We start from the raw sequence: 27564 nt of genomic DNA, 5'->3' as shown, positions 1-27564 counted from the left end.
CACATATATACACTTTTATTATATACATACGTAGAAAAAAGTTAATAGTTTAAACAAATAGTTTAGTTTAGTTAATAGTTTTAAAGAATATGTATTGCGGTTATTTTAAAATAACTTTGTATGGTCCTTTTTTGTATGATCTTCAGAGGAACCTGTAACAACATATAGGAATGAGTATGTTTTGCTGCCTTAATGCATTGTTCTACACAATAATTATTCTGAAACCATTTTCCTATCATGTTCTGTAATGCTAATAATTACTGCAATGTCATAGAGGGGGAGCTGTATAATAATCTGTGCTCTAATCTTAACACACTTTGAAGAACAATGTGGGGATATTTCTCTAATCCAGGGGCTTGCCAAAAATGTAACTGTAACTAACTATACTTAAATGAGAGCTTCAATTGCCCACTCACAGGACAAATGTCTTTTATCAACATTCATCTAGCCATAGCTCCTCAAAGGATTCTCACCTCTACGGCACAAGCAAGATGCTTTCTCCTGAAGCACATTTACCATGTAATAGGGCTTAATACAAACGGACGCTAACTAGTATGGCATAAATTAGGGAAGCTGCCACAGCCTCTGTTAGTGATAGCACCTGTCCTTGCAGCTTCAAAGCCTAGCTGCTTCCTGCCTGGGGGAATGCTTTGTTGGGAGGTGTTGGCTGGACCTGATTGATTAATGTCTGGAATTCCCCTGTTTTGTAAGTGCTGTTCTTTATTTACTGTCCTGATTTTAGAGTTTTGTAATACTGGAAGCCAGATTTTGTAGATTTGCATGGTTTCCTCCTTTCTGTTGAAATTGTCCGCATGCTTGTGGATTTCAGTGGCTTCTTTATGTACCCTGACATGGTGGTTGTTAAGAGTGGTCCAGCATTTCTGTGTTCCCAAATGATATGCTGTGTCCAGGTTGGTTCATCAAGTGCTCTGCTATGGCTGACTTCTCTGGTTGAGTTAGTCTGCAGTGCCTTTCACGTTCCTTGATTTGGGTTTGGGCACTGCCCAAATACGAATTCCAGACATAAATCAATCAGCCAGGCTTTGAAGCTGCAAGGCTATTTAATGATAATGAAGGCAATCAGTTGCAAAATTCACACTTGCCTCAAACAGTTCTTTCTCCCACCCTGGTCATTCCACAGATATATAAATCTCATCTGCCTAGTTTCCAACAGACCTCACAACCTCTGAGGATGCTTGCCATAGATATGGGTGAAACGTCAGTAGAGAATGCTTCTGGAGCATGGCCATACAGCCTGGAAAACTCACAGCAACCCAGTGATTCTGGCCATGAAAGCCTTCAACAACACATATCCTTACCATTGGGAAAAAAAGGTCTGGATTCTAGATGCCATTCTCTGAAATGCTATATATAAGGAAAGAAAAATAAGAGTATTATATTGTGGACACAAATTTGATAACCATCTTTATAGTGATTAGACCAGTGGTTCCCAACCTTTTTTTGACCAGACCCCACTTTGACCAGGGACCACTCTCCAACATTAGTACCAAAAGGGTTATGAATCAGTTTTGGGTAACTTTAGATTCAGTTTGGTTATTTGGGTACTGATTCAGAAAATTGCATTGGATAGACCACATCAGCTCTAGTTTCTGATACAGAACATATTACTGAAGGGACTCGGGGCAGCTTACATATGGCACAAAGTGCCTAAAACAACATATAAAATGAACACACAGTACAATACAAAATAAAACCATTGGTATATAAAACAACAATTTGTCATAGTATAATTCCATGTTTGGAATTCCCCGCCCTAATTCTTCCTGGCTGCATCTTAAGTGGCTGTGAAAGAATTCTAGACTTACCTGGCACCAAATACAAAAGGACGGGTAGGAGTTTTGTCAGCATCTTAGGAAAAAGAGTAAACAGGTATATTAGGTCACGTTTTCCTGGTTACCTAGCCAAGAACATATCTCTAGATTCTTCACAATGTATTAAAAGACCAAGAAATATTGCCAAGGCTTCTGCACATCCTATCCTTGTTGAACATTTACTCCTTAGACTAGTTAGACAAAAAGTTACAGGCCTGATCTAGCAGTCAGATGTTGACGTCCCCAGACTGGGAAAAAAACAGACAGCAGCTAGTTCCAATCAGTCTGATGCAATGCTTCCCTTGGGGCTCCACAAAGCAGACTGAGTCTCCATGGTTTCTTCCTCCTGCTCCTTCTCTTTCCCCCGCTGCCAAAGCCTTGGCCCCCTTGCCACCAAAAGCCTTTTCCATCACGCCTCCCTTGCTGCCAAAAGCCTTTCCCCCTCAATCCCCTTACTGTGAAAAGCCTTTTTTTCCTCATCTTCCTTGCAGCCCAGATCCGTTCCTCCTTGCTTCCAAAACCCTATTTCCCTCCCACCACTCAGGGTTGCTTTGATTATGCCTTTCCTAAATGGCAGAAGGGGGTTGGACTGTATGGCGCTTGGGGTAGCTCCTATTACTGATATATAAATAACATGATATATAAAATAATATAAAATGTAATATATAAACATTTACTGGGACTCCACAAAAATCTTTTGCTTCAAAAATGGCTCAGCAGCTGAAAAAGGCTGAGAACCCCCGGTCTGATGGGATAAATGAGGCATGCAGTTGTCACTGTATGGATTTTTAAGAGTGCTTTTTGAGATATAGATTACCCTTCTGAAGTTGTTCATAGACCTCAATAAAATAAAATAGGGCCACAGAAGAATCATAGAATTGGAAGAACAATATTAGAACATTTTAAGTTCATAGAGAATAGCATCAACAACCAACAATCAATAGACCAGGTAGAAATTATAGCACAAATATTAAAACAGATAAAAATTCAGACCCCACAATTTATGTAAAAGCTAACTGGATGAGAGAAAAAAGCTCAGCTGATGATAAAAATAGGGGATAAGAGAAAGTGCTCCAGAGAAATGGGACTAATACAGAAGAGACCATTTCCCCTGGTATTTTCCAACCAAATAGTCGATCCTCATGATGGTCTAAAAACAGAACTTCAGAATTTGATTTAGTGCTTGGATAAGTTCGTGGGGATATCAATTGTCTGCTGTAGCATTTTAAAGGTTTTTTTTAATCGTGTCAGAAGCAACTTGAGAACATACTGCAAGTCGCTTCTGGTGTGAGAGAACTGGCCGTCTACAGAGACATTGCCCAGGGGAAGCTTGGATGTGTTAGCTGGGAGACTTCTCTCATGTCCCTACAAGCTAAAACTGGCAGACAAGAGCTCAAACCATCTAGCAGATTCGAACTGACAGCCTTCAGATCAGCAACCCAATTTTCAGGTCAGCAGTTCAGCCGGCACAAGAGTTTAACCCATTGTGCGACCAAGGCTGAATGCCATTAACTCAACTTGGGTTCAAGAAAGAATAGACAGACACTGTATATGGTGCAGAACAAGTAGGCATAAAGTAGTGTTAGGCAAAGTGATGCTTTTCTGATGTTTTGGACTACAACCCCCATTATCCCCAAACAGCATGGTAAATGGTTAGGAATAGTTGGGTTTTTAGTGTAAGATATCAGGAGGACCAGAGAGGTTCACCAGTCCTGCTGTGGACCATAACACAAAGTTGTAGAAAAAATCTGCATAGGAAAGCAAGCCAATGGTTCTTAATTACAGTAACTGCTTTCATGTATACAAGCTTCCCTTCTCCCATAGTAGGAGCTGTGGTGCTAAAAACATGGAGGATATCAAGTTGCCTATTCCTAATATAAATCAATCAGAATAGTGAGCTCCTGCAATTGTTCAGCTGCTATCTTCTGTACCAAATGGAGCTTCTGAAATGCTTCGTAAGGAGAACACATTGTGGTAATCGAGTCTGGAGACAACCAAAGCAGGTTCCTTGCAGCTTCCCTCTCTCTATGGCACTGCCCAACTCAAAGTGGCTGCTGCTGAAAACAGTACTTATAAAACTACATGCTATTCTGAATGACAAGCTTTACTTGAGGTCTATTGGCCATAACGGCTAAGCATCAATGATCAGAGGCAGTATGGCATTAAACGCTAAATACTTCAGGATGGTGCTTCTTTTCATGTCACAACAAGTCATCTGACTGTTAAGGAACTGCGGTGTCGCAGTGGGTTAAACCCTTGTGCCAGCTGTACTGCTGACCTGCAGGTTGGGTTGCTGGCCTAAAGGTTGGCGGTTCGAATCCGCCAGACTGGGTGAGCTCCCGTCTGTCAACTCTAGCTTGCAGGGACATGAGAGAAGCCATCAGGATAACACATCCAGGCATCCCCTGGGCAATGTCTCTAGATGGCCAATTCTCTCACACCAGAAGCGACTTGCAGTATGTTCTCAAGTGGCTTCTGTCAGGATTTTTAAAATCTGACTGTTGAAACAAGATGGCAGACCCCTTGAATTTGGCTTGATGCAGCAGAGCTTTTTCATGACAAATCCCCCAGAGACCCAGGTTCTTTACAGCAGTGAATTGGTGCCTCCAAGATGGAGACAAATTAGAATTTCAGATACAGTTTGGCTGTGACATGCTAAAAGCAGATTCTGATTCAAATCGTAATATTTTATAACTACAAAGGTGAAGTGCCAAGGAAGTCAAAACTCACCATCTTCCCAGTCTTCCTGTGGAGAGGGGCATTTCGAGGCTGTCTTTTCTTTGCTTCCATTCTTTACGGCAGCTACAAGCAAACATTAAAGGGCAAAAACAAAGTGAGCTGCACTAGCTGTGGAAATTAACTCTAGGCTTAGGTAAGATCGTTCCATGCTTGCAAAACTGTACTCTGTCAAGAGTCTGTGCACTATTTCTCCAATATGATTGTCAAAGAAGAACACAGCGGGAAACATCTTGTTTTCTGAAACTTGGACTGGAGCACTCACGATCCTTAGCTAGTAACAGAGGAAGATGGGAGTATCCAACAGCAGGTGCTACCTATTTCTGGTGATGGTAAACTGCAACAGCATTCCTTAGATACATCTAACACATGTGTCCGTGAGTGGATGGATAGCCCCATCATAGGAAGAATGAGCCAGTTGGTTTGGAGGGCTGATGTTGGTGTGCAGCAGCATGGCATTGAGAAGGGAGGGTTGTGTCAGGGTAAGGTAACCTGTTACACTCAGGTGTTACAGATGGCCCTGTCCTGTTGCTGGCACTGAAAGGCTCAAGAGCCAGTTGAGTTGGCTTTTGTACATAAAATGGAAGGCGGTACCATCTTGCTCTTGTCTCTAGACGTAAAATGCCTTGAGATAGTTCTCTCTGGCTGAATCTAGATCAGGGGTCCCCAAACTAAGGCCCGGGGGCCGGATGCGGCCCTCTAAGGTCATTGACCTGGCCCCCGCCCTCAGTTTTAGACATAGGCTTGCCCAAAGTCCAAAATGACTTGAAGACACAACAACAACAATCCTACTTAGCTTGACTACCGTGTTTCCCCGAAAATAAGACATCCCCATAAAATAAGACCTAGTACAGGTTTGGGGGAATTGCCAAATATAAGACCTCCCCCGAAAATAAGACCTAGGAGGGAGCCGCCGCCGCTGCCGCCGGGGCTCCTTTCTCCTTCCTCGGCTGGTGCTGTGTGAAAGCGTCGCTCATGCTTTCCCCTCTCCCTTCCCTTGCTTCCCTCTTTGGTCAGCACTCGCTCAAGAGAGGGAAGGAAAAAGCGAGAGAAGCAGTTTTTCCTTAAGCTTCCTGTTCGGTGTTGTGTGAATGTGAAAGAGACGAGGCTGCTTGAGATTGTCCCTTCCCCCTTTGGCCGGCACTCGCTCAAGAGAGGGAAGGAAAAAGCGAGAGAAGCAGCTTCTCCTTAAGCTGTGTGCATGAGATCCTTTTCTCCTGCCTTTCTCTTTCCCTTTCGCCAGGCATGCACTCTTCCTGCCTTCTCATTTTCCCACCTCCTCACCTTCCACGTGGCTGCCTTTCCTGCCTCCTTCCTCACTGGATGTGTGCCAGATAGTGTTTGAGAACCAGGTACATTTTTCAAGAAAGGTCTATTATTATTATTTCTACTTTTTGGAAGTGGGTTTTGCACTACAGGTCCCATCAGGCCTTAGCTATGGAATGGTGGGAGTTGCAGGCCAGCAATGTCTACAGCAGAATGAATGCAAAGAATGGCTTCCTCTGGGTCAAAATGAGCCACATATGGAGTGAATGCTTTTTCTTTCTTCCTAAGCCATGACGCCTCCAAAGCATTTACTCCATATGTGGCTCATCTTGACCCAGAGGAAGCCATTCTTTGCATGCATTCTGCTGTAGACATTGCTGGCCTGCAACACCCACCATTCCATAGCTAAGGCCTGATGGGACTTGTAGTGCAAAACCCACTTTCCATTGACCTTAAAAGAGTGCTCTGACCATCCACCTGAATGCTAAGTGTATGTGTGAGATGGGCAATCTGCAAACCCCACAAGCTGTTTCCTGTGGCTCTCCATGTACCATAGATTGTTGTATATGGAATAGTGGCAGTAACAAGAAATTCTTGATAGGTTTCACAGTTTGTCTGGTTATGTTAGCTTGTAATGTTCATTTTTTTTGTTCAACAATAAATGTGAATTCTTCTTCATGAAAAAATAAGACCTAGCACTTCTTTGGGAGCAAAAATTAATATAAGACACTGTCTTATTTTCGGGGAAACAGGGTATCTCATTGGCCAGAAGCAGGTCCACACTTCCCACTGAAATCTTGATTTTACACAGTATGTTGGTTAAAATTGTTTTATTTTTAAATATTGTATTGTTCTTTAATTTACTAATAATAATAATAATAATAATAAAACTTTATTTATAACCCGCCACCATCTCCCCGATGGGGACTCGGGGCGGCTTACATGGGGCCATGCCCAGACACCATACAATATAACAAAATAAAACAATATATCATAACACAATATAATAGTACAAAAATAATCATATACATTACAACACAAATCAGAGCAGACAGGGCGGGTCACATGAACATTTAATTAAAAACTCGGGAGAGAGAGGCATATAAATAAAGAGAACAGGGGTATAAGATGGAACAGTCCAAACAGTCCAAAGGGTTAAGTTTCATATCAGCGAATTAAAGTGTTTTGAAAGTTTATTAGAAGATGTTAACTCCTTAATTACTATCTACTCTTTATTCCAGAAATAAATCTTAGTCACATATTAAAAAATAAAATATCAAAACATGTTGTGGGTGAAAAACATGTTGTGGGTGAAAAACATGTTGTGGGTGATAAGAGAAAATCTGAGGTTATGTTGTGGATTTAGAACTAATACTGTGCAATCCTAATAATATAATATATTGTGTATACATATAATATTGATAATAATCTTATAATATAATACAATATAATATTTATTTATTTATTTATTTATTACAGTTTTTCTACCCCTCCCTTCTCACCCAATAGGGAACTCAGGGTGGCTAATAATAATAATACAATATAATAATATTGTGTAATATAATAATATTAATTGCATATTATATATTAAATGTAATATTACTAATAATATTACAGTACAGTGGTATAGTACAATATAGTAATATATAATGCTAATATTGTGCTAGGCTAATAATATAATATATTGTATGTACATACAACTTGGAAGCCGCTCTTAGTCCCCTTCAGGGTGAGAGAGGGTGGGGTATCAATGTAGTAAATAAATAAATGAATAAATAATTGTTGTAGGGGTTTTTTTTTTGCACTACAAATAAGACATGTGCAGTGTGCATAGGAATTTGTTTGTATTTTTTTTTCAAATGATAATTCGGCCCCTCAACAGTCTGAGGGGCCATGAACCAGCCCTCCACTTAAAAAGTTTGGGGACCCCTGATCTACTTGTATATTAGACTAGTTTATATATCAGGTGTTGCCCAGGCATGCATTTTCTAATGCTACTTATTAAAAATACTAATTGTTAGCTTTTACATTTTGGAAATAGTTTTACAAATAGTCCCATTGGTAAATACATATACGGGCAACACATGTTACACAACTTAGTATATAGATATATATAGATATATTAAAAAGGTAAAGGTTTCCCCTGACATTAAGTCCAGTTGTGTCCAACTCTTGTGGTTGGTGCTCAGCTCAGTTTCTAAGCTGAAGAGCCTGCGTTGTCTGTAGACACCTCCAAGGTCATGTGGCTGGCATGACTGCATGGAGCGCCGTTACCTTCCTGCCAGAGCAGTACCTATTGATCTACTCACATTTGCATGTTTTCAAACTGCTAGGTTGGCAGAAGCTGGAGCTAACAGCGGGTGCTCACTCCGCTCCTCGGATTTGAACCTGCGACCTTTTGGTCTGCAAGTTCAGTAGCTCAGCGCTTTAACACACTGCACCACCGGGGGCCCTATAGATATATTACACACAGTTTTATAAATAGTCTCATTAGTAAATACATATCTGGGCAACAAAGGGTACATAACCTAGTATATAGATATACTAGCTGTGCCCGGCCACGCGTTGCTGTGGCGTTGTCTGGTGGTGTTGGTGAGAAATTGTTGAGCTAGTAGTGGTATTGAATGTCTGTTGTATGGTTGTCTTTACGTTTAGTATGCACACTGAAGTGGATTATATGGCAGTGTGGAGTCAAAATAATCCAGTTCAAAGCAGATAATATAAAATTCTAAATAGGTTATATAGCTGTGTGGAAGGGCCTTGAGTCTACATTGCCATATAATCCAGTTAAAATCTGATAATCTGTGGAAGAAGCCTAAGTGAGGCCTAACTGTGCCTGTCCCCTGGGCTGAGTAGGTTGCTAGGAGACCAAGTGGGTGGAGCTTAGCCTTCAAACTGGCAGCAATTGGATAAAAACTATTATTCCTCTCCCTGTAATTAGGACTTTATTTTTCTTTTCCTTTTTGTTGTATCAACCTAGAGCCGTGAATGATGGGTTGTGTTGTCAAATTTCGAGGTTGGGGGGCCTGCAGTTTTGTTGTTTTGTCAGCTGCCCTGATGCCATCACCCTTTTATATATATAGATTACACACAGGGTGCAAGCTGTATGCATCTAGTGGTTAAGACAGTTAAAATAGTCAACTGCTTACCTTTATTCACTTCAAGGGAAATTTTACTTTCGCAGATTTCAATGTGAAAGTTGAACTCGTCCTTAGGAATTCTGTGACGGGCATTGTAGGGGCACGTTGCTAGTTGTTTGGCAATCTTTTGGTTGTTCTGGAAAGAGGGAAGAAACATGAGAAAGCTGCGGCACAAAATATGGCCCTCTTTAGATTTCAACAGAAAGGGATCTAGGTATTTGAAATAAATAGCTCAGCTAAAGAAGATTTCTTACTCCATTCCTGACTTAGGGATGTTCTCTCAGAGAAAACAGCAATGTATTGGGAATGGTGAATTAGTTCCATCTCTGTTACAATTTTAAACTAGTCCCTTCAGTGAAATAAAGTGTACAATTGCAGCTGTAGGCTTATTCTTCATTTCTAGTACTTTTTTTCCTTAAAGAATGGAATGTATAGTGTGGATTACATATGAGAAGCTTGTGGGTATGCTATCCAAGCAGAACATGCAACTGCACTGTAGGGTGACAGGACTTGTAACATCTGTTATAGTTATGTCTTGGGCATCATATGTATGTACCAATGCAGAGAACTACTGATAAATTTGTACGACTAGCTACAGTGGCACCATTATGCAGTTGACTCTGGGTTTTGCACATTGGTAAAAGTGAGAAGATCAAATGTTACTTTTTCCTCTGTTGAAAAGAGATAACACAAGAGGGGGTAAGCAATTACCTCCTGTTTTGTGGGGATTCATGCACAATATATCCCATGGGCCATTTTATCTGTCTCCAATATGTTCAAGGCCATCCAGGAAGAGAAGTCTTTTTGTGGGTTGCTCTCCAATGTCATTTTTCCTCTTACCTTTTTGCATTTCACCAAATGATAAGGGAACCTGGAGGCTCTGATCTGGTGGTTCTTGTCATAGGGGCACTGCAAGAGTGTTTCCGGATCCATGGGATAATCTGGATGCCAATGCTTGTAGGATACAACAATCCTAAAACATCAATTTTAAGAACAAAAAATTATTAAGCATTTACCAGACTATGCTCATTGTATGACATCTTCCTCCTTTGAGACAATAGTTAGATGCTGGTGTCCCTGGTGAATTTGTACCGATTACAGGGAAGGAGGAGAAGGATATAGGATGCATCCCTTAAAGAACAAGTCTTAGGGCTCTTCCACACAGCCATATAACCTAGAATATTAAGGCAGAATAACCTACAGTATGTTCTCTGAACTGGGTTATCTGAGTCCACACCGACATATCCCAGTTCAAAAGCAGATATTGTGGGGTTTTATTCAGCTGTGTGGAAGGGGCCTTTGGACAAGAGGCCAAACCAGCATTTCCATTTAAAGTTATTTTGTTTAAGAGGCCGTAGCTCATTAAATTTCAGACTGTACCTTTTGATATATTTTTAACAAAAGATGGGTTGAATTCTCTTGTATATTTCAATCAGTGTTAATATTATCAGCCTGCAATTGTACACTCGAGCAAGCCATGCATGTTCAGTGTGGGTAAAGCATTCCAAGCAAACTCCATGTTTAATTTTTGCTTCATTTCTACAATTCTGATAGCCAGTTTTTTCAGATCCTCAGCCCACTATATGGATCCATTTTTATTTATTTTTTCAAATACTTCTCCAGTCAGTTGAGACAGAGACCAAACCATGATTTAGCTCTATCTAAACCACCCCTATGCTCACCCATGCTTCCTTCACACTCTGTTTGTACTTTAGCAGGTAGAATACTGTCCTGGGGCTTGGAAGATGCAGGTTCAAGACTTGGGTGACAGAACTAGCTGCTCTCTTTTAGCCTGACTGAAAACAACAGAGTTGTTGGGAGGAGAGCCATGTATACCTCCTTGGCAGAAAGAAAGAGGCACAGATGCCACTCAGTAAAAATAATGGAGTGGCAGACTGCAGTTTGATGTTCTGTGGTTAACCTAGTCCAAAAATAGATCAGAATGCAACACCAAACCATGATTTTAGATGACACCCATCCTAGTGTTATGACCTAGTGTTATGGCACCCGGTGGCGTAGTGGGTTAAACCGCTGAGCTGCTAAACTTGCTGACCAAAAGGTTAGCAGTTCGAATCTGGGGAGCGGAGTGAGCTCCCGATGTTAGCCCCAGGTTCTGCCAACTTAGCAGTTCAAAAACATGCAAATGTGAGTAGATCAATAGATACTGCTCTGGTGGGAAGCTAATGGTGCTCCATGCAGTCATGCCAGCCACATGACCTTGGAGGTGTCTACGGACAACGCTGGCTCTTTGTGTTAGAAATGGAGATGAGCACCAACGCCCAGAGTCGGACACGACTAGACTTAATGTCAGGGCAAAACCTTTACCTTTACCTTACCTAGTGTTATGGCCCATATTTTAGATTATACCCATCTCATAATTTAAACACTGAACAGTTGTGGTGCCATGAAAGTGTGACTAGCTAGATCTCCATGTATATTTCATATAATTGAGAAAATGGGAGAGTTTATTGAGTGGTACCTAGTTGTTTACCAACTTTTTGTAAGTATGCATCACTTATCAGGAACCAAAACTATTCAGCCCAGGAATTTTTCTTCCTTGGCTGAAGGCCAGAACTCATAATATAAGTTCTGTTGGTCTGCTTTTCCCTCTTGTGTTGAGGAAAGCCATTCTGCTTACACAATTATTTAGGCTCATTTTCATTGCAAATTACACTATGCATGTGTAATGGAATACTGGGATTAAGAGTGAAGACATGGGGCTCTAAAGGCCTCAGCCAGGGAGCTCTTTGGTGCCTTTGATGAAACTACAACCCACCCATCCACTCCAAGATTGGATGGAGCCATGACAGTGAAAGTGGAATCAAAGTGCTATAACTCTGGTAAGAAATGCCCCTAAGCCTGGGAAATTTCAAATAGCCATTGTCAGGCTAAGGAGACATTACACAGGGGAAACATAAGATAAATTCAAATTAAAAACTAAGAGGAAAGTGGGAGAGAGAATATGGCAGGGAGGAAGTGGCCACAGAAATAAATTTTATAAAGGGAGCTGAAACACAAGGCAATCTCACTAGGTGAAAGCCAGCTAACAGGCATCGGCAAACTTCGGCCCGCCAGGTGTTTTGGACTTCAACTCCAAAAGGCTGTTAGGAATTGTGGGGGGTGAAGTCCAAAACACCTGGAGGGCCAAGGTTTGCCTATGCCTGATATACAGGAATCACAGTATCACAAAGATGTCTCTAATTCTAGTTTATTAAGCAGTTTGAATTTACTTAGGTCTGTTACCCTCTAATCATTTTACTATTAAACATAAAGGCATCCCTCATCCTAACAAATCATACCTTCCTACAAGAAATGTATGAATATGTTGGTGTAAAAATGGGGCTTTTTCTTCCTCCTACCAAGATCAGTGATAGGTGTCTTGTTTACGTTGCAGTATGAAAATGGAATCAATGTCCACACGATGTAAAACCAGGGCAAAGGTCACACAATGGGAAAGAAAAGATACAATTGCTAAAGAAGTAAGTGTCATTTAAATTGTTGCTAGCTGCCATCAGGGCAACCTTGGAGACCTCATGAAAGAGGGGCCCCAAGATACACTTGTAATTAACAGCCGTACTGAGATCTTGCAAGCTCAGATTTGTGGACTCCTTGAACGAGTCTGTTCACCTTCAATGAAGTCTTGCTTTTTTCTTACTGCCTCCCCTAAGTTATCTTTTCTAATGAGTCAGGTTGTTTCATATGACATCTCCAAAGTTCAACAACCCCAGTTTATACACTCGATTCAGAAAATATTTAAAGTTTCCAAGGCCCATACACACCTCATTAACCGACCAACAGAACATGACTCATGACTATTTACAATTACAAGGTTTTTAGTTGAGAGCACCTAGTTGAGAACAAGTGGAACATCCAGCGTTTAATTATTTTATGATTCACTTATGTCTCCAACAACTGTAACAACAAAATTTGGAGCATCTAGAGATCGGTGAAAATACCATCAGAGGAGGAGTTTCACAGAGGAAAATATTAAGATTAACTCCAGAGTTAAATAAGATTCCTGTTGGTATTTCAGGCAGCAGACACAAATTACTCATCCTTCTGTCTTTTTCTGCATTTTGTCAGCCCTATGATGCAGTTATGAGCGTATGAGTTTGGAAGCTGAAAACCCCACATAAATTAGCATGTCTGCCAGAGTTTAAAAACATTTCCAAACTCTGTTCCAGTTACAAGCATTTGTATTTATGCACATATTAAAGAAAAGTATATAGAAGCAGTTAACTGCAAATCTAGGAGCCTCCGGTGGCCTAGGGGATAAAAGCCTTCTGACTTGAAGGTTGGGTTGCTGACCTGAAGGCTGCCAGGTTCGAATCCCACCCGGGGAGAGCGCGGATGAATGTAATCCTAACAACTGCATTAAAGCAACAGTTCCCAGATAATGGAGTGTTTACTAATTATCTTTGAAGGAATTTATAAGCTACTGTTATCAAACTCAGTCTGAGTATCCCACTGGGCAGGACAATTGTGCTCTCCAAGCAAAATTGCAAAAATAGACAAAAAGCCTGATTAGAGCACTTACCTCCTAGCACAGTGTCTAGTTCACATCAAAGGACAGCCTGGACCCCTGAAGCCACCAAGACAGCTCCAGGTAATCAGAGTTGATTTATTCCACAAATCATCCGTATGGTTTATTTACTAATGCATGAACAAATGTGTTAGTTCCCCAAAGCAGCTAAACCAAAATGCACAGCTTTCAGCTTGTCGCTGTTCTACAACTCCCAATTATACAAGGGCATAGGAAAGTTTACTTTGGAGTAGACAAAATAAAAGAGATAGGAAAAAGCAAAACCCACTGAGTGTAAATATCTTTATTAGGACTGACAAACCACAACGTGGGCAAGATTTCTGAGTTTCCCAAAATTGTTGGGCTCTGTGACCTCTGGAAAAATCAAAAACTTATATATGGTGATGTAACATTTCAGCTGAACTGTTTAAAATCTTGAAAGATGATGCTGTCAAGGTGATGCATGCCATATGCCAGCAAATACGGAAAACACAAAAATGGAAAAAATCAACTTATATCCCTATACCAAAAAGGAAACACTAAAGAATGCTCAGATTTTCATACAGTGTCACTTATTTTTCATGCCAGTAATGTAATACTCAAGATCCTACAAGGTAGACTCTAGCAATACATGAAGTGAGAATTGGCAGATGTACAAACTGGATTTAGAAAACGCAGAGGAACAAGAGACCAAATTGCCAATATCCACTGGATAATGGAGAAAGGTAGGGCGTTTCAGAAAAACATCTATTTCTGTTTTATTGACTGTTCTAAAGCTTTTGACAGTGTGGATCATAATAAATTGTGGCAAGTTCTTGGTGGTATGGGGATAGCAAGTCACCTTGTCTGTCTCCTGAGGAATCTGTATAACGACCAAGTGGCAACAGTAAGAACAGACCACGGAACAACAGACTGGTTCAAGATTGGGAAAGGAGTACGGCAGGGCTGTATGCTCTCACCCTACCTATTCAACTTGTATGCAGAACACATCGTGTGACATGCAAGCACATGCAGGGTTTGATTAATCCAAGGCTGGAGTTAAAATTGCTGGAAGGAACATTAACAACCTTAGATATGCAGATGATAACATTTTGATGGTTGAAAGTGAGGAGAAGCTGAGGAGCCTTATAACCAAAGTGAAAGAAGAAAGTGCAAAAGCTGGGTTGCAGAAAACCAAGATGATGGCAACCAGGCTGATTGATAACTGGCAAATAGAGGGGGGAAACGTGAAGGTAGTGACAGACTTTGTATTTCTAGGCGTGAAGATTACTGCAGACGCAGGCTGCAGCCAGGAAATCAGAAGACGTTTACTTCTTGGGAGGAGAGCAATAACCAATCTCAATAAAATAGCGAAGAGTAGAGACATCACACTGGCAACGAAGGTTCGCATAGTTAATGCAATGGCATTTTCCATAGTAACCTATGGATGTGAGAGCTGGACCATAAGGAAGGTTGAATGAAGGAAGATAGACGCTTTTGAACTGTGGTGTTGGAGGAAAATCCTAAGCGTGCCTTGGACCACAAGAAGATCCAACCAGTCCATACTCCAAGAAATAATGCCCGACTGCTCACTGGAGGGAAGGATATTAGAAGTAAAGATGACGTACTTTGGCTACATCATGAGAAGACAGGAAAGCTTAGAGAAGAGAACGATGCTGGGGAAAATTAAAGGAAAACGGAAGAGGGGCCAATCAAGGGCAAGATGGATGGATGTCACCCATGAAGTGACTGGCTTGACCTTGAAGGAGCTGGGGATGGCGACGCGCTGACAGAGAGCTCTGGCCTGGGCAGGTCCATGAGATCATGAGTCCGAAATGACTGAATGAATAAACAAAAAACATTTCAGCTCGTTCTACCCAACTATGGATTTTGCACAGTAGTATTACAAATGCACTCAGCCATCCACATTCGCAGGGGTTAGTCACATGACCCTCACAAAAGTGGGAAAACTATTTTTTTACTAGAGACAGCATCTGTCTCTGGATCTCTAGATCCTCCAGTACATTTTTTTTACTTCCACTGGCAGTTGACCATAGGGTCACACTGGAGGTTTCTAGAGAAAACATTTTAATCAAATCTGTAAATAATCAAATCCAAAAAATTCAAACTCACAAAAATGGGAAGGTCAGTGTAATCATGTCATATTGAAAAAATATGCATGAAGACCTAGAAAAACATTACATTGAACTGTCACTATTGATATAGTCCCACTGATTGTAAGTAAAATTATTCTCATTTGTTTGGCTTCAATGTTCCCCTTCTCAGAATAGCCATTTTTTTTGTCTAATATCCAGTCTTTAAGAATCAATTCTGACTCTTTGAGCTCTTTTGTGTCCAAATAGCATATACAGTAGAGTCTCACTTATCCAACGTAAACGGGCCGGCTGAACGTTGGATAAGCGAATATGTTGGATAATAAGGAGGGATTAAGGAAAAGCCTATTAAACATCAAATTAGGTTATGATTTTACAAATTAAGCACCAAAACATCATGTTATACAACAAATTTGACAGAAAAAGTAGTTCAATACGCAGTAATGCTATGTAGTAATTACTGTATTTACGAATTTAGCACCAAAATATCACGATGTATTGAAAACATTGACTACAAAAATGTGTTGGATAATCCAGAACGTTGGATAAGCGAGTCTTGGATAAGTGAGACTCTACTGTAGTATTATTAAAGTTCCCTGTCTGTTGGAAACTAGGCAAGTGGGGTTAACATATTTGTGGGATGTCCAGGGTGGGAGAAAGAACTCTTGTGTGTTTGAGGCAAGTGTAAATGTTGCAATTGGCCACCTTAATTAGCATTAAATAGTCTTGCAGCTTCAAAGCCTGGCTGCTTCCTGCCAGTTTGCTACTGAGCACAATTCAAAGTGCTTTAGCCTATAAAGCCCTAAACGCTTCTGGCCCAGTTTACTTGTCTGAATGTATCTCCCCCATGAACCAGTTAGTGCGTTTAGATCTAACAAAGCATTGCAATATACTTTTGTTTAACTACCCACTCCTAACTAGACAGAAGGTTACTTTTTAAAACAAAAGTTCAGTCCTTTGGCTTATAACACAAGCCTTGATGACTTAGAGTCCTTCATACACTTTGTCATCCCCATCCCATTACCTGGTAATATGTGAAAAGGCTCCCCGAATTTCCTCTGATAGCAGATAAATTGTAAAAGTAAATCCAGGCAAGAGGACAGCAGCAGCAGCCAAACACCAACTGAATTCAAACTGGAACAAATTCCAGCCCACCTAGCCAGTTAACTGTAAGCTCAGCCAATGGGATGATGCCTGGCCAAGTATCTTTGTGACATCACTGCAACAGAGGCAGAGACTACCAAAATCTCCTCCCTCCTATACTTGGTACTCACTGGGGTTTGGTTCCAGAAGGCCCCTATAGATGCCAGAATCTCTGGGTGCTCAAGGCCCAATGTAGAATTAATGCAAGTTGATACCACTTTAACTGCCATGGCTCAGTACTATGGAATCCTGGGAGTTGTAGTTTTACAAGGACTTTAACCTTTCCAGCCAAAGAGTGCTGGTGCCTCATCAAACTAGACATTTTGGGCTACATTTGATAGCATCTGAATCTCGTCACTTCTTCAGGTGCCTTTGTTACAGTGATGTCACAAAACTCTTTAGCCAGGCAGTAAATAAATGCACCCAAGGTTGGAAAAGTGGTTAATATAGAAGTACATACAGTTTAAGGAACCCCGGTGGTGGAGTGCGTTAAAGCACTGAGCTGGAGACCGAAAGGTCCCAGGTTCAAACCCCGGGAGCGGCGGGAGCGGCCGCTGTTAGCTCCAGCTCCTGCCAACCTAGCAGTTCGAAAACATGCCAATGTGAGTAGATCAATAGGTACCGCTCCGGTGGGAAGGTAACAGCGCTCCATGCAGTCATGCCGGCCACATGACCTTGGAGGTGTCTACGGACAACGCCGGCTCTTCGGCTTAGAAATGGAGATGAGCACCAACCCCCAGAGTCAGACATGACTGGAATTAACGTCAGTGGAAACCTTTACCTTTACATATAGTTTAGGGGAGACTGTAGCAGTTTGCTGTTGTTGGAGCTTACTGGAAAGGAAAGGGCAATACAGGCAGTCCCCGAGTTACAAACATCTGACTTAAAAATAACTTATAGTTAAGAACGGGGGTGAGACAACAGGAAGTGAGAGAAATCTACCCTTGGAAGGGAAATTCACTCCTGGGAGAGTTATCATGGGGGAAAGGGGAATCAGCTGAAGCTTTATCACTAATCCTTGTTTCCATAACAAGCCAACCCTTCCCAATGCTATCCAAAGCGTCTGTGTATATATATGTGTAAGGTAAAGGTAAAGGTTTCCCCTGACGTTAAGTCCAGTCATGTCTGACTCTGGGGATTGGAGCTCATCTCCATTTCTAAGTCAAAGAGCTGGAGTTGTCCATAGACGCCTCCAAGGTCATGTGGTCAGCATGACCGCATGGAGCGCTGTTACCTTCCCGCCAGAATGGTACCTATTGATCTAACATTTGCATGTTTTCGAACTGCTAGGTTGGCAGAAGCTGGGGCAAACAGCGGGAGTTCACCCTGCTCCCAAATTCGAACCACTGACCTTTCGGTCAGCAAGTTCAGCAGCTCAGCACTTTAACACACTGTGCCACTGGGGGCTCCATGTACAGGGTGTTTGAAAAAGAACTCCCTAGTTTTAATGTAAATTACATTGAAACTAGGGAGTTCTTTTTCAAACACCCTGTATATATGTGTACAGTGTATGTGTATGTAGATGTGTGTGTGTGTGTGTGTGTGTGTGTGTGTGTATATATATCTCACACACACATATTGTTATGATTGAGCCTCGTGGCTCTGTTTCTGACAGGCGTGGGCGTAAGACTCCTCGAGAGTCGGATACTCTCGAGGAGCGAGAGAGAAAAAGACTGCGAGACATATTTGCAGCACCCTCTGACGAAGAGTCTTTCGAAGGGTTCACGGAGAGAATGGAGGAAGGGCTGGTTAGCTCAGAGGAGGATGAGATGGATTGGACTCGGGTAAGGGAGGAATTGGGGGCCACTGGCCATGATGGGGCAGAAGATGAATGGGGACCTTCAGGATTAGACCCATGGCGTAGCTGGAGGGATGGGACGGGATCCACAGCTGGAGATGCTGTTGGGCGTAGTCAGAGGTGTTCCAGCTCTGACGAGGAAAGTGATGAGGAAACGCCCGGGTTAAGGAGGACAGCTGACAGTGATGAAGATTTGTAACTGGCATAAAATGGGGCTTGGGAGCAATTGCAAATTGCGTCGGGCAAGGTAATCTGGGCAAACGCTTGGGATTCGTGTGTGTGTGTGGGACGCTTCCCTGAAGACTTGTGTACTTTCCTGTGCTGAGACGTAAGTTGATTGGAATCCAGGGTCAGACGGCGGGAGGGACTGTGTGGGCATTTGTTTGTGCAAACCTGTGCTTACTCTTATTAGCTTGACCTTCCGTCGTCTTCTTGACGGACGCCATCTCCTGCTTTGAGAACTCGGACTGAACTGACCACGGCTTGTCTTCCCCCCTTCTTGGACTTGGAAAAACTACAAACGTCTGCTTCTGGCTTTGATCTACGGAACGGAATTGGTCTACTCTACTGCTAAAATCCCTGGCTGAATTGTTCGTGTTGGAATCCTGTCTGCTGTGTGTGTGTGTGGGAGCGACGCAAGTTACTCTAAACACAGTGTTGGCAGCAGAGAGGAATCTGCTGCCAATTAGTTGCATTCTTTATCTTTTGTTCCTTGGCTTTCGTTTTGTTTATACCCAGGCTGAAGAAAGCAGTTTGTTTTTACCCGGATTAAACTCCGGTTTAATCCGGTTTATCTTTTGAACATTTACTTTTGCCCCTTTTTGCTCCTAAAGGCAAAAATTGCCTGGCCCTTGTGTTTTACGGGCATTTTTGAGTTCTGTAATCTAATAAACTCTGTTACTTTTAATCTTGTGGCGTTCTGTCCTTGACAGATTGCCCGACGCCCATAAAAGGTTTATTGCAGCAATAAACCCGTCAGGAAGACGATGGATGAGTTAAGAGCCAAATTAGACCAATTGCAAACGGCTGTTACCGCTAGCCAAACCGCTCATGCCGTGAAAGGACATGTTTTGACTCCTGAACGCTTTGACGGAACCAGGTGCAAGTTGCCAACCTTTTTGGCACAAGTGGAGCTTTATTTTTCTCAGCTCAGTGCTCATGCTTTTCCCACAGACACTAGCAAGGTGGCCTTTATTTTGAGTTTGTTGACCGGTCCCGCAGGACAATGGGCCACTAATTTAATTTTGGGCAATGACCCAGTCAAGGACAATTTGAATGATTTCAGAAAGTTGCTAATTGATACTTTTGGGGATCCTCTCCGCACGGAGAACGCTGGGTGGGCTCTGTATCGGTTGAAACAGGGAAAGGGGACTGTTTTGGATTACTTAAATAAGTTTAACCTGTATCGCCACCAGCTGGATTGGGGGGAAAATGCATTCATGCTTTTATTTACTGCTGGGTTAAGTGATATGCTCCAGGATGAATTAGCACGTTTGGAGCCGGCTGAAAGTTGGGATACCTTAGTTGCTAAGGTGCTGCGCTTAGACGCAAGGTTCGAGGCTCGTAAGCACTCAAAAGCAATGTGTGCGCCACCCATGCATGTAACCAGGGCACCTGTGGTAATGGGGGAAGAGCCTATGGAGCTTGGGGTCTTTAAAAAGCTGTCTACCGAGGAAAAGAGCCGTAGGAGGCAGCTGGGCTTGTGTTTGTACTGTGGGAATGCTGGGCATTTTGCCAAAAATTGTAATGTAAAACCTTCCAAAACTTTCGGGAAAAGGCCAGCCCTAGTGCGACGTGAGACCAATGCACTAGGGCTCCTCAAGCAATCAACTGAGGGGAGGAAGCATGTTTTCGTACCCATTACATTATCTGTTGGGGGAAGGGAACTTGTTTCTACTTTGGCACTACTGGACTCAGGGGCTACGGTCTCTTATGTTGATACTGAGTTTGCTAAGAAGCATGGCATTCCTAGAGTGCGCAAGGCATGCGACGTGTGGGTGGAAGGAGCAGATGGGAGACTGCTGGAGACTGGGGTGGTTAACCATGAAACCTCAGCAGTAACGTGGGAGGTGCAGGGAGTAACGGGAACGTTTGTGTGGGATATTACGAGCTTGCCTAGATATGATGTGATCCTGGGGATGGATTGGCTAGCTGTAGTAAACCCACAAGTAGATTGGGCAACACGTAAAGTGATTTTAAAGAGGCAGGACTGTTGCACTCTAAATGTTACTCATTCTGATATGGAGGGAGTGCCTGCTGAGTATGGGGAGTTCTCTGATGTATTTTGTAAAAAAGAAGCGGACAAATTACCACCGCACAGGCCATATGATTGCGCTATCAAGTTGGCAGAAGGTGCGAAACTGCCAGCAGGGAGGCTGTATGCCTTGACTGTACCGGAAAGGCAAGCTTTGCGGGAGTTTCTAGATGAAAATTTAGCCAAGGGGTTTATTCGCCCATCTAGTTCTCCAACTGCGGCACCAGTATTCTTTGTAGCCAAAAAGACTGGGGAACTTAGGCTGGTCTGCGACTATCGGATCCTAAACAAATACACCATTCGGGATAGGTACCCGCTCCCTTTAATCTCGGAACTGTTATCAAGGGTGCAAGGGGCTAAGGTCTTTACCAAGCTTGACCTGCGGGGGGCCTATAACTTAATCCGTATACGGGAAGGGGATGAATGGAAGACGGCATTTAACACGTGTTTCGGATGCCACGAGTTCCGAGTCATGCCTTTTGGGCTTTGTAATGCTCCTGCGGTCTTCCAGAGGTTCATGAACGATGTGTTCAGGGACCTAATTGACCAATTTTTAGTGATTTATTTGGATGATATCTTGATTTTTTCTAAGGACGAGAAAGAACATCGTCAACATGTCAAGCAGGTTCTGCACCGACTGCGGGCTAATGGGCTTTTCGCCAAGGCTTCCAAGTGCGTCTTTCATGTGCCTGAAGTGGAGTTCCTAGGTCATGTAGTGTCAGGTAGGGAACTTAAAATGGACCCACATAAGGTTGACGCCGTCAACTCATGGCAGGAGCTGAAAACTAAGAAGGATGTACAAAGGTTCTTAGGTTTCGCTAATTACTACCGGGAGTTTATTCCGAATTTTGCAAAGCTCACGGTACCTTTGACGCAGCTTCTGCGCAAGAAACAGCCATTTGTGTGGGGGCGGGAAGCTCACGAGGCATTTCTACAACTTAAGTCTAGTTTTCAATCGGACAACATACTAACCCATCCTGATGTTGACAAACCGTTCGTGGTAGAAGCGGACGCTTCTAGCTACGCGTTGGGGGCTGTATTGTCTCAGAAGGATTCCTCAGGGACCTTGCGTCCCTGTGGATTTTACTCGCGGCAACTAACACCCTTCGAGCAGAACTATACCATATGGGAGAAGGAGTTGTTGGCGATTAAGGTGGCGTTTGAGGTGTGGCGGCACTGGCTTGAAGGGGCACGGCACCAGATCGTGGTCAGGTCTGATCATAAGAACTTAGAGCACTTGCAAACAGCAAAGAAGTTAAACCAGCGTCAAATCCGCTGGGCTTTGTTTTTCTCCAGGTTTAACTTCAAGGTGCAGTTCGTGGAGGGGAAGGCAAACTTGCGGGCCGATGCTTTATCCCGCAAGCCAGAATTTAAGACCAATGAGCAGGTAGTATGTCAGACCATTTTGCCTACTGCCTCGCTGTGTGTTGTAGATAATGAGCTCGGGTTACATGATCAGATCCTTGAGGCTCAGAAAGATGATGTGTGGACTCAGGAGCAACTGATGCTGCTCTCAGCAGGTAACCGTACCATACTGCCGCATCTCCAAGATCAAGACGGGGTATTGGTGCGTAGGGGGCAGGTTTACGTACCAGTGGGGGCCCTCAGGTTGGAGGTGATTAGAGCCCACCATGACGAACCCATGGCTGGGCACTTTGGCAGGTTCAAGACCGTACAGCTTATCACCAGGAGCTACTGGTGGCCAAAGATGCGGCAAGACATTCTGCGCTTTTGTGACAGCTGCGCCGTTTGCCAGCAGAGTAAGACGCCTGTTGGGCGCCCTAGAGGGTTGTTGTCGTCTTTACCTGTTCCGGAGAGGCCATGGCAAATCATTTCCATGGATTTCATTTCAGATTTGCCTAAGTCTGGGGGTTATACTTGTATTTGGGTGGTGGTGGATTTATTTAGTAAACTGGCTCATTTTATTCCTTGTTCAACCATTCCGGCGGCCCCTACGTTGGCCTTACTATTTACAAAGCACATCTATCGCTTGCACGGAGCACCCGAGGTGATTATTTCCGATAGGGCTCCGCAATTTGTGTCACGCTTTTGGAAACACTTCCATGAGTGCTTGGGGACTAAGTTAAACGTGTCGTCCGCCTTCCATCCGCAAACGGATGGACAGTCGGAACGGGTTAATGGGCTCTTAGAGCAGTATTTGCGTTGTTTTTGTTTAGATCAACCCACGGCTTGGGTGAAGTGGTTACCGGTGGCGGAATTTGCTTACAACAATGCGGTGCACACGTCTAGTCAGCATACGCCGTTTGAGCTTACTTATGGCTTTCACCCACGGGGAGGTGTGGCGCCGTCGACCAATGTGGTTTCTTCGGACCCTGTGTACCGCTCTACGGAAATGGCTGCATTGCATGATGTTGCCCGTCGCTTACTGTTGGAAGCTAAGGCAACGCAGAAGACTCAGGCTGACCGCCACAGGCAGGCAGGGGAGGAGTTGGAAGAAGGGGATTTGGTGTGGTTATCTTCCAAACATATTAAACAGGCTGGGGGAAAGTTTGCGCCTCGGTATTTGGGTCCCTTTCCTATCGTTAAAAAGATTTCTTCTGTTGCGTTTCGTTTGCGTTTACCGTCTAGTTTAAAGGTCCATCCAGTCTTTCATCGTTCGCTGTTGAAACTTGATACCTCTAGTCGTCGTGGTGCTATAGCGGAGGGTATCACTGCCACTTCTCCGCCGTCGGAGGAGGAGGCCTTTGTGAGAGGGGATAGTGTTATGATTGAGCCTCGTGGCTCTGTTTCTGACAGGCGTGGGCGTAAGACTCCTCGAGAGTCGGATACTCTCGAGGAGCGAGAGAGAAAAAGACTGCGAGACATATTTGCAGCACCCTCTGACGAAGAGTCTTTCGAAGGGTTCACGGAGAGAATGGAGGAAGGGCTGGTTAGCTCAGAGGAGGATGAGATGGATTGGACTCGGGTAAGGGAGGAATTGGGGGCCACTGGCCATGATGGGGCAGAAGATGAATGGGGACCTTCAGGATTAGACCCATGGCGTAGCTGGAGGGATGGGACGGGATCCACAGCTGGAGATGCTGTTGGGCGTAGTCAGAGGTGTTCCAGCTCTGACGAGGAAAGTGATGAGGAAACGCCCGGGTTAAGGAGGACAGCTGACAGTGATGAAGATTTGTAACTGGCATAAAATGGGGCTTGGGAGCAATTGCAAATTGCGTCGGGCAAGGTAATCTGGGCAAACGCTTGGGATTCGTGTGTGTGTGTGGGACGCTTCCCTGAAGACTTGTGTACTTTCCTGTGCTGAGACGTAAGTTGATTGGAATCCAGGGTCAGACGGCGGGAGGGACTGTGTGGGCATTTGTTTGTGCAAACCTGTGCTTACTCTTATTAGCTTGACCTTCCGTCGTCTTCTTGACGGACGCCATCTCCTGCTTTGAGAACTCGGACTGAACTGACCACGGCTTGTCTTCCCCCCTTCTTGGACTTGGAAAAACTACAAACGTCTGCTTCTGGCTTTGATCTACGGAACGGAATTGGTCTACTCTACTGCTAAAATCCCTGGCTGAATTGTTCGTGTTGGAATCCTGTCTGCTGTGTGTGTGTGTGGGAGCGACGCAAGTTACTCTAAACACAGTGTTGGCAGCAGAGAGGAATCTGCTGCCAATTAGTTGCATTCTTTATCTTTTGTTCCTTGGCTTTCGTTTTGTTTATACCCAGGCTGAAGAAAGCAGTTTGTTTTTACCCGGATTAAACTCCGGTTTAATCCGGTTTATCTTTTGAACATTTACTTTTGCCCCTTTTTGCTCCTAAAGGCAAAAATTGCCTGGCCCTTGTGTTTTACGGGCATTTTTGAGTTCTGTAATCTAATAAACTCTGTTACTTTTAATCTTGTGGCGTTCTGTCCTTGACACATATGGATGGAGTTAACTTTAAAAGTACCTGTTCTGACTTACAGGTTCAGCTTCATCAATACCAGGCAAAATTCTGGAAAAGATCATTAAGGAAGTGGTCTGCGAACACTTAGAAACAAATGCGGTCATTGCTAATAGTCAACACGGATTTACCAAAAACAAGTCATGCCAGACTAATCTGATCTCTTTTTTCGATAGAGTTACGAGTTGGGTCGATACAGGGAATGCTGTGGATGTAGCGTACCTGGATTTCAGTAAGGCCTTCGACAAAGTCCCCCACGACCTTCTGGCAAACAAACTAGTAAAATGTGGGCTAGACAAAACTACGGTTAGGTGGATCTGTAATTGGCTAAGCGAACGAACCCAAAGGGTGCTCACCAATGCGTCGTCTTCATCATGGAAAGAAGTGACAAGTGGAGTGCCGCAGGGCTCCGTCCTGGGCCCGGTTCTGTTCAACATCTTTATTAACGACTTAGACGAAGGGTTAGAAGGCACGATCATCAAGTTTGCAGACGACACAAAACTGGGAGGGATAGCTAACACTCCAGAAGACAGGAGCAGAATTCAAAACAATCTTGACAGACTAGAGAGATGGGCCAAAACTAACAAAATGAAGTTCAACAGGGACAAATGCAAGATACTTCACTTCGGCAGAAAAAATGGAAATCAAAGATACAGAATGGGGGACGCCTGGCTTGACAGCAGTGTGTGCTTGGAGTCCTCGTGGACAACAAGTTAAACATGAGCCAACAATGTGATGCGGCTGCTAAAAAAGCCAATGGGATTCTGGCCTGCATCAATAGGGGAATAGCGTCTAGATCCAGGGAAGTTATGCTCCCCCTCTATTCTGCCTTGGTCAGACCACACCTGGAATACTGTGTCCAATTTTGGGCACCACAGTTGAAGGGAGATGTTGACAAGCTGGAAAGCGTCCAGAGGAGGGCGACTAAAATGATTAAGGGTCTGGAGAACAAGCCCTATGAGGAGCGGCTTAAAGAGCTGGGCATGTTTAGCCTGCAGAAGAGAAGGCTGAGAGGAGACATGATAGCCATGTACAAATACGTGAAGGGAAGTCCTAGGGAAGAGGGAGCAAGCTTGTTTTCTGCTGCCCTGCAGACTAGGACACGGAACAATGGCTTCAAACTACAGGAAAGGAGATTCCACCTGAACATCAGGAAGAACTTCCTCACTGTGAGAGCTGTTCAGCAGTGGAACTCTCTGCCCCGGAGTGTGGTGGAGGCTCCTTCTTTGGTGGCTTTTAAGCAGAGGCTGGATGGCCATCTGTCGGGGGTGCTTTGAATGCGATTTCCTGCTTCTTAGCAGGGGGTTGGACTAGATGGCCCATGTGGTCTCTTCCAACTCTACTATTCTATGATTCTATGATTCTAAGAACAAACCTACAGAACTTATCTTGTTCATAACTTGCTGACTTCCTGTTTTCTATCCACTTCTATCTCTTCCCCACTGCTATGTTGAGTACAGACTATTTTTACTCTCTGGGGGCCCTTCCACACAGTCATATAACCCAGAATATCAAGGCAGATAATCACAATATTTGCTTTGAACTGGGTTATCTGAGTCCATACTGCCATATAAGACAGATCAAAGTGGAATTTATACAGCTGTGCTGAAGGGGCCTGAACCTCATGGAAGTAATGTAGGGATGAATGAGGGAGAGGGAAACGGGGACATTTGAAAATAAGATGAAAAAGCAGATTAAAGTAAAAGGTAAAGGTTTTCCTTGACGTTAAGTCCAGTCGTGCCCAACTCTGGCGATTGGTGCATATCTCCATTTCCAAGCCAAAGAGCCAGTATTGTCAGTAGACACCTCCAAGGTCATGTGGCCAGCATGACTGCATTGAGCGCTGTTACCTTCCCGCCAAAGCGGTACCTATTGATCTACTCACATTTGCATGTTTTCTAACTGCTATCTTGGCAGAAGCTGGAGCTAACAGCAGGCGCTCACTCTGCTCCCTGGATTCAAAACCTGCGACCATTCGGTCTGCAAGTTCAGTAGCTCAGCAGTTTAACCCGCTGCTCCACTGGGCGCAGGCTTTTTCTATACTGTAGCACTAACACAGTTTGACACCACTTCAACTGCCATGGCTCAATGCTATAGAATCATGGGAGTTGTAGTTTTACAAGGCCTTCTGTCTTCTCTACCAAAGAGTTCTAGTGCCTCACCAAAGCACAAACCCCATGATTCCACAGTATTGAGCCATGAGAGTACAAGTGGTGTCACACCACATTAATTCTACAGTGCAGAGCAGAGTTTCTTAAACTGTGCTCCTCCAGATGTTTTGGAATTCAGCTCCCACAACTCCCAACAGTTGGTAAGTTGACTGGGATTTCTAAGAGCTGAAAACCAAAACACCTGGAAGAGCACAGTTTGAGAAACACTGATGTAGAGGCACCCAAGAAGTTACCCTGCAAGTTGGGGGATGTGAGTAACAGAGAAATGGAAAGGAAAAACTTTGCTGCAAAAGGCCCAAGTTAGCCTGATGTGTTGACTCTTCACTTTGCTGCTGCGATAATGAAGCACCCAACCACAGGAAGTCCCAGCCCCAAAAGGGAAGCTGCATTGAAGGGGGAAGTGTTGGAGTGAGTCTCATGTGCAGCTGGGGGCCCAATGCGAAAGGAGCAGCGCAGAAGTGGTGCAGCGACTCAAAGCTGTCCTGGGTGTGGTTGCTGCATGGTGCTCGGACCATCTTGCTTTTTGAAAAATTTCTCCCCTTACATGTCTCATACTCACCAACAGGGATCTTGGAGTTGACAAAGTGAGGCTTTTCATCAAGATTGTAGCAAGATGTCTCTGCCCTCCGTGTACCAGCACAAGTTTGCGGAGAAGTTGACGATCCTTAATGAGCGAGGCAAAGGGGTTCTCATTCGCATGTACAATATCAAGAAG

General features: G+C 43.6%; 2 protein-coding genes across 8 annotated transcripts in view; one reads left to right on the top strand and one right to left on the bottom strand.

Annotated features, from left to right (window-relative positions):
- LOC100555679 (gametocyte-specific factor 1) lies at nucleotides 1-27546 on the bottom strand. Of its 3 annotated transcripts, none has more exons than XM_062971072.1 (7): nucleotides 27409-27546; nucleotides 9815-9947; nucleotides 8984-9110; nucleotides 4563-4634; nucleotides 1827-1869; nucleotides 1320-1365; nucleotides 1-152 (listed from the first exon to the last, which is right to left on the bottom strand). In XM_062971072.1, exons 2-6 carry the CDS (start codon nucleotides 9905-9907, stop codon nucleotides 1344-1346), a joined length of 357 nt encoding a protein of 118 aa, XP_062827142.1. In that variant the 5' UTR covers nucleotides 9908-9947; nucleotides 27409-27546; the 3' UTR covers nucleotides 1-152; nucleotides 1320-1343. The 3 variants fall into 3 exon arrangements, with proteins under 3 accessions (XP_062827142.1, XP_003224515.1, XP_062827143.1); XM_003224467.4 differs by lacking the exon at nucleotides 27409-27546 and adding an exon at nucleotides 16614-16818; XM_062971073.1 differs by lacking the exon at nucleotides 27409-27546 and adding an exon at nucleotides 13512-13648.
- nckap1l (NCK associated protein 1 like) overlaps nucleotides 5682-27564 on the top strand; it is a 141299-nt gene continuing 119416 nt past the window's right edge. For 3 of the 5 annotated variants that reach the window (XM_062971070.1, XM_062971067.1, XM_062971069.1), the window contains exon 1: nucleotides 27434-27564. In XM_062971070.1, coding sequence (XP_062827140.1) covers nucleotides 27463-27564 — 102 coding nt within the window. In that variant the 5' untranslated portion in view covers nucleotides 27434-27462. Of the gene's footprint in view, nucleotides 5921-12368; nucleotides 12454-27433 lie in introns of those variants that run through there. The other 2 variants (XM_062971068.1, XM_062971071.1) reach the window with 2 other exon arrangements.

The sequence above is a fragment of the Anolis carolinensis genome, chromosome 2 (assembly GCF_035594765.1).
Source record: "Anolis carolinensis isolate JA03-04 chromosome 2, rAnoCar3.1.pri, whole genome shotgun sequence".
Lineage (NCBI taxonomy): Eukaryota > Metazoa > Chordata > Lepidosauria > Squamata > Dactyloidae > Anolis > Anolis carolinensis.
The sequence above is the reverse complement of the archived record's forward strand: the minus strand, read 5'-3'. Positions and strand labels throughout refer to the sequence as shown.